This window comes from Mus caroli, unplaced genomic scaffold, assembly GCF_978045245.1.
Source record: "Mus caroli unplaced genomic scaffold, Mus_caroli_1 scaffold_3, whole genome shotgun sequence".
Classification (NCBI taxonomy): Eukaryota; Metazoa; Chordata; class Mammalia; order Rodentia; family Muridae; genus Mus; species Mus caroli.
The window spans coordinates 62,263,327-62,284,896 of NW_028227258.1; the positions used below are offsets into that span (position 1 = coordinate 62,263,327).

At 39.4% G+C, this 21,570-nt stretch overlaps 1 protein-coding gene across 1 annotated transcript; it reads left to right on the top strand.

Annotated features, from left to right (window-relative positions):
* Positions 1-2,846: 2,846 nt before the first annotated feature.
* LOC147005490 (3 beta-hydroxysteroid dehydrogenase/Delta 5-->4-isomerase type 3-like) lies at positions 2,847-21,065 on the top strand. Its single transcript, XM_085835624.1, has 4 exons — positions 2,847-2,951; positions 15,355-15,507; positions 18,610-18,774; positions 19,898-21,065. The coding sequence occupies exons 1-4, from the start codon at positions 2,858-2,860 to the stop codon at positions 20,707-20,709; spliced, it is 1,224 nt and encodes a 407-aa protein (XP_085691750.1). The 5' UTR covers positions 2,847-2,857; the 3' UTR covers positions 20,710-21,065.
* Positions 21,066-21,570: the final 505 nt, after the last annotated feature.

The following is a 21,570-nucleotide window of genomic DNA, read 5'->3' on the forward strand; positions in this document are numbered from 1 at the left end:
CCCCATTTTTAATAGGGTTATTTGTATTTCTGGAGTATAACTTCTTTGTTCATTGTATATATTGTGTATTATTCCTTATCAGATTTAGGATTGGTAAAGATCCTTTCCCAATCTGTTATTTGCCTTTTTTTCTTATTGACAGTGTCCTTTGCCTTATAGAAGCTTTGCAATTTTATAAGGTCCCATTTGTTAATTCTTGATCTTACAATACAATCCATTTGTTTTGTTTTCAGGAATTTTTCCCATGTGCCGAAATGTTTGAGGCACTTCCCCACTTTTTCCTGTATAAGTTTCAGTGTCTTTGGTTTTATGTGGAGGTCCTTTATACACTTAAAAAATTAGAGAGACTTAAGAAAGCTAGCTTTAACATCTATCCAGTCTCTGTATGCTTAAAGGTTCGGGGCTGGACTTAAATTCTGACTGGATTCATCTAAAAGACTAGATGAACCACGGTCATCAGGAATCAGCAACTATTTCTGAAGCTGTCCTGAAGCAAGTCTCTGGAATCAGCATCAGGATGTAGGTGGCTGGAAGAGTAGGTCATTTCAGTATCCCCAAGTATGAATCTTGCCAGAGCTGAATATTCTGTAATATATGAATCTTAGGACCAAAATTTTAGTACTACTAAGACATTTGTAAGAACTGTGCAAGGTGCACAGATAAACTAGGGATGAATTTTTTGCTTCTTGTCTGAGAAGTTAAATAAAACTATAATTTTATGAGTTTAGCTGATCAACAACTAATTGTAATAGATCTTTATTCATGCCATGTGAATTATGGCATGATGAATCTTAATGATTCCATAACCAATAAAATTTATTTTTTGATTTTAGCTGGAGTTTTGTCTGGAGACATTTTTATGTCTAAGCCAGTTACAGGGATGTTCCCAGGTTGAGGAATCAGAAAATCATGTTACCTTTCCTGTTTGATCTTCCCAAATTTTTCTTTTCTGTCTGTAGCCAAGATCATCAGGGTTTCTTTCCCTAACTAAGACACTTTCCAAAAGTACATTCATCAGAAAAAAAAAAATAAAGCATGGTCAAGCCTATCATGGCAATACCCCAGCCCCTGGTACTAACTTCTGTCTTTGTTTGGATTCTACTGCTGTGAACAAACAGCATGACTAAGGCTACTATTATGAGAACAACATCTAATTGGGGCTTGCATACTTGATCTGAGGCTCAGTCCATTATCATGGTGGGAGCATGTCAGTGTCCAGACAGGCATGGTACAATAGGAGTTGAGAGTTCTTCACCTTGACCTGACTGCAGCCAGGAAAAAACTCAGTATCCTACATAGGGCAGAGTTTCAAATCCCACTCCCACAGTGACACTCTTTCTTAACAAGGACACACCTCCTAAGAGTACCACTCCCTATGGGCTAAGCATATTCAAAGACTACACCATTATTGGAGTTTTGAATACACAAGGCATTTTTGTAGGGACAAATTTATTATTATTAGTTTTGCAGTCTTCTTTGAACAAGAGTTCAACCTCTGCTCTAATCCACCAGCCAGCTGAGGTAGTGTAAAAAAAAAAAAAAGTTATCACAATAAGAGGGAAATGGACCTGTTAAACAATAGTTGTTACAGGGCAAGATCAATATTCTTTGGGAGCAGTTCAGTCCCAAGGTAAATGCCAAATACAACTCAGCAGCTAGAGATCAGTCCTCTTGGCAGCATAACCAAAGGCACCAACCAGCAGCTGATGTCCAGTCCTGAAAGCATGCTGAGGGCACACACAAATGGGAAGCTGTTTTCCATCATGTTCTCTAAACAGGACATGGTGAGCTGTATAAGCAGCAAACTGTCACTGGGACCTCACAAGAAGTTCTTGGGTGAGCTTCTTTCAATGGCAGCCTTCTCTCTATGGCAGTCTTCCACTGCCTGTGGAGTTATTTCCACTTCACCTGTTCTTTTATCTGAGGTCATCATCATCCCAGGACATGTGCACTCACTTATCAGGTTCTCAACACAGAGTCAGGTGTTGGGGGCAATGAACCACATAAATGCCTTTCTCTAACTCTACTTTTACCCCTTTGCTTTATATTAGAGTAAACCCTTTCAAACAGAAATAGCATATTTTTGATTTTGATAACAATATGAATTATGTTCCATAGAGTGAAAGAGTCTACATTTATGCATTCAGTCTTGAATGAGGAAATTTTTAAAACACATAGCTAGTTCCAAATAATCCTGTAGCACACTCTGCTCTCTACATCCATACAAAGAAGGGAGCTCTCAACTGTGCCTGCCTTCAAGATCTCAAACTCTTAGAAATGAAATGTAAGTCCAATTAAATGCTTTCTTTTATAAGTTGCTTTGGTTGCAGGTTTTTGTATCAGCAATACAAAGTAAAGAACACACTGCCTGGTAGGAAGGTTTCTAATTATATAGATGAGCTTTCTGTTGGTTATTCCCACAATAGGTAGATATCTCGCAAGTAATCACAAAACTCAAAGTGATGCAAGTGTGTGTGTGTGTGTGTGAGAGAGAGAGAGAGAGAGAGAGAGAGAGAGAGAGAGAGAGAAAGAGAAAGAGAAAGAGAAAGAGAGAGAGAATCAACAAATAACATTATCAAATTATGGGCTTACACTACTAAGCAGATAAGACTAGTGTAGCCGAAGCAGAAAAGGAAGCAACTGAAACCTCAAATAAGGTTCTTAAATTATCTAGTAAAAATGACTAAGGAGACTCTGCTTGATCATTCCTTTGGGGGCTCCAAAGACTCATGGTGGAATGAAAACACCCACATTGGCTCACATGTTTAAACCTATGGTACCTATTGGTGGAAATGCTATGGAGGAATTAGGAGGTGTGGCATTCTTGGAGGAGTTATGTCACTGAAAGTGGACTTTGATGCTTTCCGGCACACTCTGCTCTCTCTGTCTAGATCAAAAAGGGAGCTCTCAACTGCTCTGGTTTCATGATCTACAACCCTTGAAAACAAAACGTAAGTCCAATTAAATTCTTTCTTTTATAACTTGCTTTGGCTGTGATGTTTTGTATCAGCAATTCAAAGTGAATAATAAACTGCCTGTTAGGGAGGGTTCTGCATATTTCGGTAAGCTTTCTGCTGGTCATACCCAGAATAGGTTGATTTCCAACATAAGAGAAGAAATAGTAACTGACTTCTCTTGGCAATGGTTGTTCTAGCTTGTCTCAAAGACAAAATGTTTTGAATAGCTTTAACTCTTCTCTATGCCTTGTCTCCATTTCACAAGGGTAAAGGAGGGGTAGTCTCTCTTAGGAAAGCATCATAAAGGACATTTTGAGATAAACATGCTTGAGTCTAAAGTCAAAGGACTGAATCTCAGATTTGGATATCAATATGTGTAAACAGTGCATGTCAATTTACCACCAGAAGCAGCAATAAGATATGACTTCTGCTTATACATCCTTCTCAAACTCTTACTCACTATATGAGGGTGCTCAATTCAATACTTCCATGTCATACCATAGGAAAGGGCACAGCCCTTATAAATGTGTTAAGTATCATTTATTGCATTATTGTCTGAGGGATATATCATACATTCTATCTATATCCACATTGTCTGAGCAGGCAGGCAGCTCCTGCTGAGAGAACAGAAAAGTAAGGTACAGCATAAACAGATAGACCCATCACAGGAGGAAAGGTGGGGCAAAAGGTAAAATGCTTTGAATATAAGTATAGATGAAAATAGAAAGCATTATATGATATAAGCAAGTTGTATCTTCATGATGAGAATCAAGAAGCAAAAGTCTGCTGGGACTCTATAGTGTAAAAATTTATGCATATACTATAAATGAAAATAGGGTAGAGAGGGAGGGAAATAGGAAAGGAAGCAGTAAGAGAGAGAAACATCCATCACCATCACTTGAAAAAAAGCCATGTATATCAGATCTCCTCCAGGACTAGCTCTTCCTGAAGCTTATCCTACTTCTTTAAAAAGTCTTCCTAAAACACTTCCTTTTCCTCCTGCCTACCCTTCCCAGAGACTCTCTAGCCTGTTGGAGAGAGTTAAATTCTCGTCCAGGACACCCCTTAGAGTTGTCTTTGATTATTCCCTAAACTATTGATCATCCCAGACATCTATCTAGACTTCAGTAAAAAAAACCTGATGACCTAGAACTAAAAAATTATGCTTGTATCTAAATAAGAATTTCATGAACTTACTGAAGACAAGAATTAAAGGACAATGTGTTTTTGAAAGACTTTTTGTCTTTCAAATATGTTGAATATGCTTCAACAGGGTTGGGGAGTCCAAACCTTTGCTACTTGTAGTATACATGGCCTCCTTCTTCTGATGATTACAATTCTTGGCTGAGGGTATCCTCTACAGGTGTTCTAAGTTTAGGCCTATCTAATATTTTGGGCTCTGTATTCTAGCTCATATTCACCATCATAGCCCTGTGCATCAGTATCATAGGGTTTGCCAAAGGGAATCCAATCTTAATGCATATTACTCTCGAGTTCACAGTCTTTCTTTAAAATGTAGATAAAAGCTTCAAACATACCAGAACTCTTGCATTGTATAAGCCTAGAAATTAGCATTATGTAAAGGATGCTAAATTCTTCGGTAAAATCAAGGAGCAGCTATTCACTACTAGACCAACCTGCAAAGATAGTGTCACACACACACACTTTTGTAAAAAAACATTAATCACTCTATCTGGAATACAGATATGTGTTTAATACACATCTTTAATACCATAACAAGACTATAAACTTAGTTTGTAGAAGGAAGCACACATGTTTGAAAGTGACATCTAATTGAGAGGAACACAAAGTAATGAATCAGAGAAAGATTTAACAGAATGAGTAAGACATAGGAAATGCCCACCTGACAGAGGAACAGACAAGAAATAAGAGGCTACTTAAGGTAGAACCACAGAGGGATACAAGAGCAGAGAGAGAAAAGAGAAGGAGGCAGTTTTACTGAATGAGTTTTATACACAGAGATTAAAGAGAAAACAAGTGGACATTGGTGAATACAGAACTAGCCAGAGAATGATGAGTCAGAAGATTGGAAGACATTGGCAGACTTACTTTGAGGTCAAGTAGAGCAAAAAGTCAGAGGCTGAGAAAGAAACTAGATTGAATCAGTCTCCTTATTGAAGAGTTTGAGTCAGAACTAGCCACTAAGAGATCAGAAATTGCAAGGAAGTGGTGAGCTTGTTGAGACCCATGTATAAGAGGAAGAACACATTCTAGGCATTGAGTAGATTTTAAGAAGGCTAGAAGCTATCAGGATAAATTGCTTTCAAGGTAATAACAGAGTTCTAAAACTTAGGACACATTCCACGGGGTTACAGAAACCATGAACAAAAGACCTCGAAGAAAATATACACTACAGGACCACAGCTGCAAAAACAAGAGATAAGATACTGACTGGATTAGCTATACAAAACTTCAAGGACAGCTTTTTTTTTTGTTGTCTTTGATTTTCCAAGAGCATGTAAGCTAGTAACAAGTGATGAATGTTCAGGCAGACAATTGCTCCTAATGAATATGTGTGTAGACATTCTCTGTTATGATCTCTTATTCAATTTGTGATCTGAATTTATGTTAAAACATGTAGAGAGGTTTTTACCAAGTGAACACACACTCTGAAATTCATATAAGTGCTGAGAACAAAGGACAGAGGCAGGCCTTCCTCCTCTTCTCTTTCCTAGACTTACAGAAGCACTATTCCTTCCAAGGATCATCTCATTAGATGCTGACAAAGCCTTTGATAAAATCCAACACACCTTTATCAGAGAAGTCCTGGGGAGATCAGGGATATATGGAACATACATCAACATAATGACCATAGATTACTGCAAGACCATAGCCAAGACAAACTTAAGTGGAGATAAACTCAAAACATTTCCATTAACACCAGGAACAAGACAAGCTTGCCCACTCTCCTCATATATGTTCAATATACTATCAGGATTTTCAGCTAGAGGAGTAGGACAACCGAAGGAGAACAAGGGGATACATGTTGAAAAGGAAGAAGTCAAAATATCTCTATTTGATGATAATATAATAGAATACTGAAGTGATATGAAAAATTCCACTGAAAACTCCTAGACTTGATAAACATTTAGAGCAAATATCAGAACTGAAATTCGTCTCACAAAAATAAGTACCTCCTATATTCAATGACAAATAAACAGAGAAAGAAATTGGGGAAACAGTAGTCTGAAATAATATCAAATATCTGATAGTAATTCTAACCAGGCAATTGAAAGTCAGTATAATAAAAACCATAAAACACTAAAAATGATATCAGAAGATAGAAAGAACTTCCATGCTTACAGGTCAGTAGGATTAACCTAGTAATCAGGTTCATTCCAAGAAAAGCAATCTACAGATTCAGTGATGTTCCCAGTGAAATGTCAACATAATTCGTCAAATATCTTCATTTGCAAACAAAAAAAAATCCCCAAAATATAACACCAAACATTCCTGAACTATAAAAGAATTGCTAGAGTTATCACAATACCCAGTTTTTAGCTTTAGTAAGCAAAAATATCATAGCACTGGAACAATAGCACGCATATACAATGGAATCAAATTGAAGATCCAGACATAAATCCACATACATAAGGACTTTTGAACCCCAATAAGGAAGCTTGAAATATACACTGGAAAATTTGCAGCATCTTTGACAAATAGTACTGGTGAAATTGAAAGGTTTCATGAAGAAGAATTGTAAATAAATAAATAGTTTTCATCTGTGAAACACCCAACTACTAATGAATCAAATACCTCAACACCTAGTTAATTACACTTAATGAGATAGAAGAGAGAGCAGGGAATACCCTTGAACTCATTGCAACAGTAAAATGCATTCTGAACACAAAATTGTTACCATCGGCCAAAGATTAATAATGAACAGAGAGAATCTTATGAAACACAGAGAGTCTAAAAGGCCAAGGACACCAGAATTTGGCAGACTACAGAATGGGAAAAGGTTTTTTTTTTCCAAATACAAAGTCTATAGAGAGATAATATCAAAAATATGTAAGGAACTCAACAAAGTAAATTATAAGCAAACAGCCCAATTAAAAATGGGGTACAGATTTTAAAAAGAGAATCCTCAAAGGACTAAACACAAGTGGCTGAGAAAAACTTAAAAAAATGTTCAACATTCATAGTTTTTATACAAACCAAAATGAAAGCTACATTGAGATTTCATCTGAAACTAGTCAAAATAGATATGATCAATAAAACAATTGACAATTCACACAGGTAAAGATGGGGAACAATGTTGAAGAGCAGTCGGCACTTTCGATTTTACTTTGCCAGCCGACCCCCCTTTTTTAAAAAGACTGGTTTTGTATGAGCAATCTGGATCATACCTACCCCTGTCATATTGAGCTGCCTCTTCTTCTAGGTCAGCTTCCTCATCTTTATCAAGCTCTGAGTCACTGGAGTTAGAACTTGCTGAACTTATTGTTAAGTCTTTTAAAGAGGGATATCTTTTTGCTATTTCCTTTCCGTTTTCTTTATTTCCATTTCCTTTTGAATTTTCCTTTTCTCCATTTTCCTTTTCTCTCTCTTTTTCGCCCATTTTCTTTCTTTTACTTATGTGTTTCCTATCTTCCTCTGACATACTTTCTTGTTGTTCCGTGAAATTTTTCTGACCTGTCTTAAATGCTCCTATCAAACAAAAGCAGAGGCCAGAAATTACAAAAAACGAAACAAAAACACTAAGAGCTACCCACACTGGGTCTACGGGCAAGAGAAACATATCCCTCCTTTTAACCAGGGATCAATTTTGGGAGACTTACCAATACGGCCATTCCTCAGCTGAAGAGTTCTGAATCCATGAGATACTCCATTCCCCATGCGGGCCACCACTTTGTTGCACTCACCTCATCTACCAAGAAAAAATGCAACAGGTCGGATTTTTCTCAACAGCCTTTTTTATTTTAGGAACACCTCCATGCTACGGGGGAACCCTGGAAACCCCGAGAGGACGGCTTATATACACCCCAGCACTGGGGAGAGCTATGTGTCCTCCTGGGATTGGTCAGTCTGTTGGCACTTTGATTCGTATGCAACTGCTCAGGAGGTGTTGGCTCAAGATTCGGGGTAGCGCCAGCACAATGGCGTTGTTTATGGCGCTGGTATACCAGAGACCAGCACCACCTTTTAGGTGTGCACCTGCCTACAATCATTTGTTGGTGGGTGAGCAATTTTTTAAAAATATTTTTATTTATTTATTTTAAATATATTTTTATTACGTATTTTCCTCAATTACATTCCCAATGCTATACCAAAAGTACCCCATACCCTCCCCCCCCCCCATTGCCCTATCCACCCATTCCCACTTTTTGGCCCTGGCGTTCCCCTGTACAAGTAAAGTTTGCATATCCAATGGGCCTCTATTTCCAGTGATGGCCGACTAGGCCATCTTTTGATACATATGCAGCTAGAGTCAAGAGCTCAGGGGTACTAGATAGTTCATAATGTTGTTGCACCTACAGGGTTGCAGATCTCTTTAGCTCCTTGGATACTTTCTCTAGCTCCACCATTGGGGGCCCAGTGATCCATCCAATAGCTGAATGTGAGCATCCACTTATGTGTTTGCTAGGCCCTGGCCTAGTGTCACAAGAGACAGCTATATCAGGGTCCTTTCAGCAAACTCTTGCTAGTGTATGCAATGTTGTCATCATTTGGAGGCTGATTATGGGATGGATCCCTGGGTGTGGCAGTCTCTAGATGGTCGATCTTTATGTCTCAGCTCCAAACTTTGTCTCTGTAACTCCTTCCATGGGTGATTGTTCCCAATTCTAATAAGGGACAAAGTGTCCACATTTTGGTCTTAGTTTTCTTCAGTTTCATATGTTTTGCAAATTGTATCTTATATCTTGGGTATACTAAGTTTCTAGGCTAAGATCCACTTATCAGTGAGTACATATAATTTGAGTTCTTTTGTGATTGTGTTACCTCACTCAGGATGATACCCTCCAGGTCCAACCATTTGCCTAGGAATTTCATAAATTCATTCCTTTTAAAACCTGAGTAGTACTCCATTGTGTAAATGCACCACATTTTCTGTGTCCATTCTTCTGTTGAGGGGCATCTGGGTTCTTTCCAGCTTCTGGCTATTATAAATAAGTCTGCTATGAACATAGTGGAGCATGTGTCCTTCTTACCGGTTGGAACATCTTCTGGATATATGCCCAGGAGAGGTATTGTGGGATCCTCTGGTAGTACTAGATCTAATTTTCTCAGGAACTGCCAGACTGATTTCCAGAGTGGTTGTACAAGATTGCAATCCCAAGAAAATTGGAGGAGTGTTCCTCTTTCTCCACATCCTCGCCAGCATCTGCTATCACTTAAAATTTGATCTTAGCCATTCTGACTGGTGTGAGATGGAAACTCAGGGTTGTTTTGATTTGCATTTCTCTGATGATTAAGGATGCTAAACATTTTTTCAGGTGCTTCTCAGCCATTCGGTATTCCTCAGGTGAGAATTCTTTTTTTACCTCTGAGCCTTATTTTTAATGGGGTTATTTGATTTTATGGAGAGCACCTTCTTGAGTTCTTTATATATATTGGATATTAGTCCCCTATCTGATTTAGGATAGGTAAAGATGCTTTCCCAATGTCTTGGTGTCCTTTTTGTCTTATTGACAGTGTCTTTTCCCATGCAGAAGCTTTGCAGTTTCATGACGTCCCATTTCTCAATTCTAGATTTTACATCACAAGCCACTGTTGTTCTATTCAGGAATTTTTTCCCCTGTGCCCATATCTTCAAGGCTTTTTTCCACTTTCTCCTCTATAAGTTTCAGTATCTCTGGTTTTATGTGGAGTTGCTTGATCCACTTAGATTTGACCTTAGTACAAGGAGATAGGAATGGATCAATTCGCATTCTTCTACATGATAACCACCAGTTGTGCCAGCACCATTTGTTGAAAATGCTGTCTTTCTTCTACTGTATGGTTTTAGCTCCCTTTTCAAAGATCAAGTGACCATAGGTGTGTCGGTTCATTTCTGGGTCTTCAATTCTATTCCATTGGTCTACTTGTCTATCACTATACAAGTACCATGCAGTTTTTATCACAATTGCTCTGTAGTAAAGCTTTAGGTCTGGCATGGTGATTTCACCAGATGTTCTTTTATCCTTGAGAAGAGTTTTTGCTAACCTAGGATTTTTGTTATTCCAGCTGAATTTGCAGATTGCTCTTTCTAATTTTTTGAAGAACTGAGTTGGAATTTTGATGGGGATTGCATTGAATCTGTACATTGCTATTGGCAAGATAGCCATTTTTACAATGTTGATCCTGCCAATCCATGAGAATGGGAAATCTCTCCATCTTCTGAGATCTTCATTAATTTCTTTCTTCAGAGACTTGAAGTTTTTATTATACAGATCTTTCACTTCCTTAGTTACAGTCACAACAAGATATTTTATATTATTTGTGACTATTGAGAAGGGTATTGTTTCCCTAATTTCTTTCTCAGTCTGTTTATTCTTTGTGTAGAGAAAGGCCATTGACTTGTTTGAGTTAATTTTATATCTAGCTACTTCACCGAAGCTGTTTATCAGGTTTAGGAGTTCTGTGGTGGAATTTTTAGGGTCACTTATATATACTATCATATCATCTGCAAAAAGTGATATTTGACTTCATCTTTTCCAATTTGTATCCCCTTGATCTCCTTTTGTTGTCGAATTACTCTTGCTAGGACTTAAAGTACAATGTTGAATAGGTGTGGAGAGAGTGGACAGCCTTGTCTAGTCCCTGATTTTAGTGGGATTGCTTAAAGCTTCTCACCATTTACTTTGATGTTGGCTACTGGTTTGCTGTAGATTGCTTTTATCATGGTTAGGTATGGGCCTTGAATTCCTGATTTTTCCAAGACTTTTATCATGAATGGGTGTTGGATCTTGTCGAATGCTTTTTGTGCATCTAACGAGATGATCATGTGGTATTTGTCTTTGGGTTTTTTTTTTTATTTAATGGATTACATTGATGGATTTCTGTATATTAAACCATCCCTGAATCCCTGAAATAAAACCTACTTGGTCAGGATGGATGATTGCTTTAATGTGTTCTTGGATTCAGTTATCGAGAATTTTATTGAGGATTTTTGCATCTATATTCAAAAGGGAAATTGGTCTGAAGTTCTCTATCTTTGTTGTATCTTTCTGTGGTTTAGGTATCAGAGTAATTGTGGCTTCCTAGAATGAGTTGGGTAGTGTTCCTTCTACTTCTATTTTGTGGAATAATTTGTGCAGAACCAGGTCTGCTGATAGAGGCTAACAGAATTACCTGAGGAACAAGCTCTAACCAGAGGAATGGTTTAATATACAGAAATCCGTCAACGTAATTCAAGGCTGTCCACACTCTCCACATCTATTCAACATTGTACTTTAAGTCCTAGCAAGAGTAATTCGACAACAAAAAGAGATCAAGGTGATACAAATTTGAAAAGATGAAGTCAAATATCACATTTTGTAGATGATATGATAATATATATATATATAAGTGACCCTAAAAATTCCACCAGAGAACTTCTAAACCGGATAAACAGCTTCAGCTGAATATAAAATTAACTCAAACAAGTCAATGGCCGTTCTCTACACAAAGAATAAACAGGCTAAGAAAGAAATTAGAGGAACAACACCCTTCTCAATAGTCACAAATAATATAAAATATCTTGTTGTGACTGTAACTAAGGAAGTGAAAGATCTGTATAATAAAACTTCAAGTCTCTGAAGAAAGAAATTAATGAAGATCTCAGAAAATGGAAAGATTTCCCATTCTCATGGATTGCCAGGATCAACAATGTAAAAATGGCTATCTTGCCAAAAGCAATCTACAGATTCAATGCAATCCCCATCAAAACTCTAAATCAATTCTTCAACAAATTAGAAAGAACAATCTGCAAATTCATCTGGAATACCTAAAATCCTAGGATAGCAAAAACTCGTCTCAAGGATAAAAGAACCTCTGGTGGAATCACCATGCCTGACCTAAAGCTTTACTACAGAGCAATTGTGATAAAAACTGCATGATACTTGTATATTGACAGACAAGTAGACCAATGGAATAGAATTGAAGACCCAGAAATGAACCGACACACCTATGGTCACTTGATCTTTGAAAAGGGAGATAAAACCATCCAGTAGAAGAAAGACAGCATTTTCAACAAATGGTGCTGGCACAACTGGTGGTTATCATGTAGAAGAATGTGACTTAAGCCATTCCTATCTCCTTGTAATAAGGTCAAATCTAGGTGGATCAAGGAACTTCATATAAAACCAGAGACACTGAAACTTATAGAGGAGAAAGTGGGGAAAAGCCTTGAAGTTATGGGCACAGGGGAAAAATTCCAGAATAGAACACCAATGGCTTGTGCGGTAAGATTGAGAATTGACAAATGGGACCTCATGAAACTGCAAAGCTTCTGCAAGGCAAAAGACACCGTCAATAGGACAAAAAGACGACCAACAGATTGGGAAAGCATCTTTACATATACTAAATCAGATAGGGGACTAATATCCATTATATATAAAGAAATCAAGAAGGTGGAGTCCAGAAAATCAAATAACCCCATTAAAAAATGGGGCTCAGAATTGAACAAAGAATTCTTAACTGAGGAATACTGAATGGCTGAGAAGCACATGAAAAAATGTTCAACATCCTTAATCATCAGGGAAATGCAAATCAAAACAACCCTGAGATTCCACCTCACACCATTCAGAATGGCTAAGATCAAAAATTCATGTGACAGCAGATGCTAGCGAGGATGTGGAGAAAGAGAAACACTCCTCCAGTTTCGTTGGGATTGCAAGCTTGTACAACCACTCTGGAAATCAGTCTGGGGGTTCCTTAGAAAATTGGACATAGTACTACCGGAGGATCCAGCAATACCTCTCCTGGGCATATATCCAGAAGATGTCCCAACCGGTAAGAAGGACACATGCTCCACTATGTTCATAGCAGCCTTATTTATAATAGCCAGAAGCTGGAAAGAACCCAGATGCCCCTCAACAGAAGAATGGACACAGAAAATGTGGTACAATTATACAATGGAGTACTACTCAGCTATTAAAAGGAATGAATTTATGAAATTCCCAGGCAAATGGATGGACCTGGAGGGCATCATCCTGAGTGAGGTACCACAATCACAAAGGAACTCACACAATATGTACTCACTGATAAGTGGATATTAGCCCAAAAACTTAGGATACAGAAGGTATAAAGTACAATTTGCTAAATGCATGAAACTCAAGAAGAATGAAGACCAAAGTGTGGACACTGTGCCCCTTCTTAGAATTGGGAACAAAACACCCATAGAAGGAGTTACAGAGACAAAGTTTGGAGCTGTGACACAATGATGGACCATCTAGACTCTGCCATATCCAGAGATCCAACTCATAATCAGCTTCCAAACGCTGACACCATTTCATACACTAGCAAGATTTTGCTGAAAGGACCCAGATATAGCTTTCTCTTGTGAGACTATCTGGGGGCCTAGCAAACACAGAAGTGGATGCTCACAGTCAGTTTTTGGATGGATCACAGTGCTCCCAATGGAGGAACTAGAGAAAGTACCCAGGGAGCTAAAGGGATCTGCAACCCTATCAGTGGATCAACATTATGAACAAACCAGTACCCTGGAGCTTTTGACTCTAGCTGCATATGTATCAAAAGATTGCCTAGTCGGGCATCACTGGAAAGAGAGGCCCATTGGGCATACAAACTTTATATGCCCCAGTACATGGGAACACCAGGGCCAAAAAAATGGGAATGGGTGGGTAGGGAAGAGGGGGGAGGGTATGGGGGACTTTTGGGATTGCATTGGAAATGTAATTGATGAAAATATGTAATAAAAATATTAAAAATTAAAAAAATAAAACTGACACTAGGTTATTCCAAAGTGGGGCAGCCAGCATAGTGGAAAAGACAAAGGGCATTCTAGTCATTAACTAGCCATTAACTAAAACATCAAAATATTTGATATTAAAGGTTACAAACTTAAAAGTGTTTAAACAGGCATTGTATGATAAGCTGAGTCACTTTTATCTGAGTGTTGGTTGGAAAGTAGGATGACTAGCTGAGCAGAACTCCATGAGGAGGTTATCCATACTACTGTATGGGAAAGGATTTACTTATTACACTAGCAGTGTTCCATGCTGGCAAGTGGCCTCACCTAACATCCCTTCCAAACGGGAAAATATTTGAGTGATAATGAATTGAGTGAATTGGGGGGGGGGGAGTGAGAACAAAAAGAAGGGAATAAATGGGCTCTAATTTGAGATCTCATTTCAAATCCACAGCTCCAACAAGGCTAGAGTACAACACAATATTATTTCATAGTCCAATTATACCATATGTCTGAAATGAAAGTGTATGCTTTCCAAAAACTTGAGTAAATATAGTGGTCAACTCCCTTGAAAGACATATTCAGAAAGTATGAAGCACTTAATAAAGGTTGAATGGATTCCTATTGACTTATTAGATTTTTAAATTATGTGTCTGTTTGACATGATACAATTTTGAAAAACAAACAAACAAACAAAAAGAACAAAGTAACAGGCGTTGGCTTTTGATACTATCATTTAAATGTGCTTTTTCTCTGTAGTACATAATTTAAATCTCATTCCAAATGTGCTGTGGCTTGTTGACAGATAGTTCATATACCAAATGGCCTCTGTCCCACAACTTCTAGGAAGAAATGATTGAAAAATTACAAAAGACAGGACTTACTGGGCCACTTATGTAGTCAAATTGCACTTGGCTAAACTCTGAGTCCTGTCAAGTTTCAACAAAATTGTATGTGGTTCAAGCATGCCTGTAAATGGAGTGTATAAATCAGATCCCTAGTGATAGGTTGCCTGTGTTCTAGATCATTGACCCAGTAGAGCTTTCTGGAGGGTATTGCCCAAGAACATAGAAACTCCAGAGACAATCTTTATGTCTTACTCCATGACTCCCCACATTACCCCCTACACATACAGACACACATACACACACACACACACACTTAACACTCAATAAAGTTATGTAACCATTTCTGTGGTTCCAGGAACTGTTTATATAACTTTATCATGCTTAGTAAAGATATATTGAGCCACAGTATGTGATTATTTCTTCAGAAGGACAAGTGAATTATTCCAGGTTGAGACAGGCTTTTAGGTAAAGGAGACATATTTTGACATAGCCACACCATATGTGTTGATAGTTTCTTGGCACCTATTGGAATACTTCGATGTGTGATGTGGGAATTAATCCCCATGTCTTGGAGATCTGTTCTATGGTAGGTTTGAAGAAGAAACTGGGTTTGGGGAAATCAACAGCTCTCTCTTTCTAGCCACCTGTAGGGCCATCATACATTAACCTCACACCAACTGTGATCTGCTTCCAGTGTTGACCATGCCTGGGTGGAGCTGCCTGGTGACTGGAGCAGGAGGATTTTTGGGCCAGAGGATCATCCAGTTGTTGGTGCAGGAGAAAGATCTTGAGGAGATCAGGGTCCTGGACAAGGTCTTCAAACCTGAAACCAGGGAGCAATTCATCAGTAAGTGATTGTGACAATTAGCCACATGACTGCATAGCCAACATGGCCTGCATATGTGTGGGATCCTCCCATGTCTAGTAAACAAAGGACACTTTCAGTCCTAACACTTCTCCATGTCCACATTCATCAAAAGGAAACAGCTCTCATAGCAAAACACAGCTTGGGAGAGACAGAGTTTGGACTGAGAAGTTCTATCTCTCTTTCCTGTAGTTCTTTATGCAGACTTGCCAGATTTTAGGTAACAGCCATAAAGTCTGTTAAGCTGGGGTCTCAGCGCTCTCTCTCTTTCTCTCTCTCTCAATTGCTATTGATCTAGTTGCTTGTTTTGTGATTGTTTGTTTTTCAGGGGGAAGTCTTTCATTTAGCATCTTAGATAGAAGTAAAATTTTAAAAAATGTAAAAAATACATGAAAGGAATTGAAATGTGAGACAAGCCAGGCAGGGTGGCGCATGCCTTTAATCCAAGCACTCGGGAGGCAGAGGCAGGCATATTTCTGAGTTTGAGGCCAGCCTGGTCCACATAGTGAGTTCCAGGACAGACAAGGCTACACAGAGAAACCCTGTCTGGAAAACAATCAAACAAACAAAAAAACAAAACAAAAAAAGACAGAAGGGGGAATGGTTTAGGGACAGCAGACATAAAGTCACAGAGATGGGTATTGATAAAATGGATTTCTGAGCATGAGGTCATATCGAGGAACTTACACAAATCCACCATGAGCAGGACTGTCCAAATCTTTCACGGACTATTCTTATTCATTGGACCCCATTCCTCACTGAAGTTTATCATAACTACAAATATGATTGAAGAATTGACTGGTGCAGGCCAATAACCTTTTGCCAATTTTTTATTCTTGGCACAACTGAACAAACTGATTTTGAAATGTGTTTTACCACCTATTTGAAACCTCAGGTAATTACAAATAACTTGGCAGGTTAAGTAGGAAAGAATGTCACTGACCTGAGCAGCGAGGACTTTAAGTTGGGAAAAGAAAAATGACTCTAGCAGTGTCCTATGATCAATGAGGATCATAGGTCAAGCTAGAGGCTCCTCACTTAAGCTCCAGTATTTTGTCCAGGGGTCAACTCTTGACTCCAGAGTCTTCATTCCAATTGTCTGTATGTGGCCAAAGCTAGTTCTTTGCCCCCTCGCCAGCTTCTGGACAATTTTCTGGACAATACCTAGGGATATGCACTGCACAAAGAGACGTTCATAGCACTCTGGGACAACACCCACCCTCTGCATCTTGTCTCTGACCTCTTCCAGCATCAGTTCTCTCCTCTATCGTCTTCATTGTTGCTTCCAGAAAGCAATATTAACATACAGATAATTCTATTAGAACCTTGATGTCTCAGCAATATTTGCAAACATTCAAGACACAGTCTGGAGGAATAGTTCCACAGTGGGTATGCATAGAAAAGGCCATGCCTAAACATAAGAGTGAAGATTCCTAGAAGTGTCCTTTACTGGTCAGGCTAAGTGGGTGCACACCATAGTGACAACTCAATTGTTGTGGGTAAGCTTTCTGAAATTTAGTTAATGTTTCTATCCTCTATTTCTGCAGATGGAGGTAAAGAAGTGCAGTAGTTAACTGGCTTCCCCAAATGTCACAGATAGATGAACAAACTAAATGGAAACCCAGGAAGTCTAGTTGCAGCCTCCGTATTCTTCCCACCCAGTGTGTGGCAGAGTTTCTCTGGGTCTCTTTCTGACACAGCTCAGATGACAGCCCCATTCCTTGATGATGTTGTGCAAATATCTGTTACATCCAGGTGTCTAAGATCAGGGCGCTGCTATGGTCCACCAAGAAACACTGTATAGGCTTTCTCCTTGGATCTCAGAGTCCTCAAATAACTCATGGATGAGACTATTTAACTACAGGTCTGGATTTGTCCTCTCTCATCACAGCAACATTCCTGAACCAATCTATATAAAGCAGTACATCTCAAACTGTGAGTTAGCCAAGTGTCTCCTTGGGAGTGAAATGACCCTTTCAGAGGAACAGCATATCAGATATTTACATTATAATTTGTAATAGTAGCAAAATTATTTATGAAATAGCAATAGAATTAACTATCTGGTTGGTGGTCACCATAACATTAGGAACAGTATTGAAGGGTTGCAGCAATAGGAAGTGTGAGAACCACTGGTTTTCATCATTAGTTGCAAGAGAGAATTATTGGGTGGGTAGATAGGATCATGATCAAGTGTTCAATCCTCAGTCAGGTACCTACTTACTTCTGAGCTGTCCTTTGTGCCTCTCTCTAACTCAGGTCCTTCCTGGAGTTGCATGGCAAAAGGAGGGGGCTTAGATAAGGCATACTTATTAGAGAATTGGGATCAAGCAGTTCTATTTGTTTCTTCCAATTCTATGGGATTCTCCAGCCTTTCTCACTGTTTGGCATCATGGAAAATTTCAGTTCAGTGGCATGATCTTAATCTGTCTTTGAAAAATTGACTCCAAGAAATGCCACAGAATGGGTTAATAGCACAGGTTGTGGGAGAGAACAAGTAAGATATAATAAGTGGGTGTAGTCATAACTGTGTGCCCAGATTTCTTGAGAGTCAGTTTCCTCATTTATTACATGGGGCAGCGAGGACTATTCTCCAGGAAGTGTGGGAAGGAAGGAAGAAAGGAAGGAAGGAAGGAAGGAAGGAAGGAAGGAAGGAAGGAAGGAAGGAAGGAAGGAAGGAAGGAAGGAAGGGAGGAAGGAAGGAAGGAAGGATAATCTTGAAGCTGTGTGAAATTTAAGAAGCACCACCTGCATGTCTTCATTTCCTGCTGCCACTGCTGCAAATGGATTTCTTATCAAAACCCTGGGACAGACATTCTGATTGCTAATCCCACTTCTAGCCAGCTTTCCATTACCACCTTATTCACTTTGATGAATTAGTCAACTTCCCACCAAATCTCTTGAACATTTGACTGCTTCTTTATGTGATATGTTTTCTGAATTCGGAAAAAATATTTTCCCCTCTTTCCACATATCAGGCTTCCTCTTCGACATTTTTCCCACTGTCAATTTTTGATAATCTAGGTAACTAGTATCTGTATACAGCCCACAAAGAAACTTCTCAATAACGTACGTTGTGTTCCACAGGCCTAGGGAAAAGCATCAAGGTGACAGTGTTGGAAGGAGACATTCTTGACACCCAGTACCTGAGGTTTGCCTGCCAGGGCATCTCTGTTGTCATCCACACTGCTGCCATCATTGATGTCAGAGGTGTCATTCCCAGACAGACAATCCTAGATGTCAATCTGAAAGGTAATGTATTTGGAGAGGACAAGGTGAAAGTAGGGCAGTTAAAAATGTCCATACAACCAGGAAGGGATGCTTTTGCATCCTGCCATACTGAGTCTAATGCCTCTGCTCACTAGATACAGCTGGTAGAGCTCAGTGATATACTATGGCCGAGGCCCAGCAGGTAGAAAGCAAGTAACCCAGGATATGAGGTCTGTTCTAGATGCTAGGGAGACTGGACTCCAACTGCAACTTCAATTACAACCCCAGACCCATGACCTCCTGTGAGCCAGATCGAGACCTTGCAGGTGCCTGCTATTCATGCTGCTAGTTCTACAGCTTCAAGGACTCACCATATTCTGCCATTATAGAAATGCCCAATAGGAGGTAAAAAGATTCTTTTAGTTTTCTGCCAAGACCAACACATAAGGTCACTCAGGGCTGGTTTCCAGAATGAAAACTAGAAGGAATATTTATCACCTCTCCTTTATATACCCGAGTAAATGAAGTCATATGTAGAACCACGAATGGGATAATATTGTGCATGCCATTAGGAACACAAATGTATCCCTATGTCTTCCCAAATCGATTGGCAATTTGTCCCCTTCATGATAGTCTCATAAAATTACATAAACAAAACAATAAAATACAATGAAACTGTACTTATGAACTGTCTATGTATCATGTATATTACCAGTACACAACTCTCCTTGAGTCTGAACCATGTTAAATCTTCAATAATTATTAGTTGAAGATTGTTCCTCTTCATAATCTAAGAAATAATCTTTTGGTTATGTAAATTTTAAAAAACATGCATAATATATGGGTATAACTACACTTATCTCATAGATATGTTAGGAATGAATTACTGAGACACTTTGCATGACTTTTCAAGTTAAAAAATGAAAAGCACCCAGTCTTAAACACAAGCAAGTACACACTCACAGTGCTGGGAACACAAAAGCCAAGACATACTTGCTCTCTAGATTCCATTTGTAGTCCACTGGCAATATCATGGTAGCTGAGAGTGTAGTTAAAGAAGATGCACTTTAAGAGTGAAGAGGTTGTTGGGGTTGGGGATGAAAATGAGCACAAAGCTCTGCACATGGTGAACCTCAGACACTGACAGTGTGTTGTCTGTCATTAGGTACCCAGAACTTATTGGAGGCCTGTATCCAAGCCAGTGTGCCAAACTTCATCTTCTCCAGCTCAGTTGACGTTGCAGGGCCCAACTCGTACAAGGACGTCATCCTGAATGGCCACGAGGACGAGCATCATGAAAGCACATGGTCTGACCCATACCCATACAGCAAAAAGATGGCTGAGAAGGCAGTGCTGGCAGCCAATGGAAGCATGCTGAAAAATGGTGGCACTTTGCATACTTGTGCATTAAGGCCCATGTACATTTATGGGGAGAGAAGTGGAACCATTTCTAACATAATAATTACAGCCCTCAAAAATAAATGTATTCTTAGAGGTTGGGGCAAATTCTCCACAGCCAACCCAGTATATGTGGGCAATGTGGCCTGGGCACATATTCTGGCTGCCAGGGGCCTTCGAGACCCCAAGAAGTCACCAAATATCCAAGGAGAGTTCTACTACATCTCAGATGACACCCCTCACCAAAGCTATAGTGATTTAAATTACACCCTGAGCAAGGAGTGGGGCTTCTGCCTTGATTCCAACTGGAGCCTTCCTGTGCCCTTACTGTACTGGCTTGCCTTCCTGCTGGAAACTGTGAGCTTCCTGCTGAGTCCAATCTACAGATATATACCTCCCTCTAACCGCCACTTGGTCACACTGTCAGGTAGCACGTTCACTTTCTCCTACAAGAAAGCTCAGCGAGATCTGGGCTATGAGCCACTTGTCAGCTGGGAGGAAGCCAAACAGAAAACCTCAGAGTGGATCGGGACACTAGTGATGAAGCACAGGGAGACCCTGGACACAAAGTCTCAGTGATAGGAAGAGGATGGAGACATGTCCCTGGGTAGTACCAGTTCCCCCAGGAAGGACAAAAGCACAACTCAGTTGCTGATGCCTTCTTTTGACACAGAGGCCAATTTAGTGCCTTAATCAAGTCACCAAAGCCTTGCCAGTCACTGACCCAGCCACAAGCCTTCTTTCTGAAGTACCTCCCAAAAGATACACAGCCACCTGTGCCCCAGCTCCTGGGTCCAAGCCCCTCAGTACCTCTTGTACCTCAGAGCTCTCTACATTAATTTCTCTCCCCATTCAAAGCATGTATAGCCTTCAGAAAATTCTGCTACTTTTATGAAGCTCAATGGAAGAAACAATAAATATTTGTCAATACCTCATATGTGGTTTGTGTTTTTCTGTAAATAAACAGTTATTTGTCACTTTTATGGCCAGATGATTTTATGCTAAAATCAAAAGGGGGACCATGGATCTGAGGTGCATTGGGGGGAAATCAGAAACAGATGCAGATGTGAGATGATTTCCAACGTATTGATTGTCCTTCCAGTGTGCAGTAGACGACTAGAATGGATTACTCTATTTTTGTTTTTTTTGTTTGTTTGTTTGTTTTGTTTTATATTTTTTATTAAATATTTTCCTCAATTACATTTCCAATGCCATCCCAAAAGACCCCCATACCCTCACCCCCCACTTCCCAACCCACCCATTCTTGGTTTTTTTTTTTTTTTTTTTTTGGCCCTGGTGTTCCCCTGTACTGGGGCATATAAAGTTTACATGTCCAATGGGCCTCTCTTTCCAGTGATGGCCGACTAGGCCATCTTTTGATACATATGCAGCTAGAGTCAAGAGCTCCGGGGTACTGGTTAGTTCATAATGTTGTTCCAC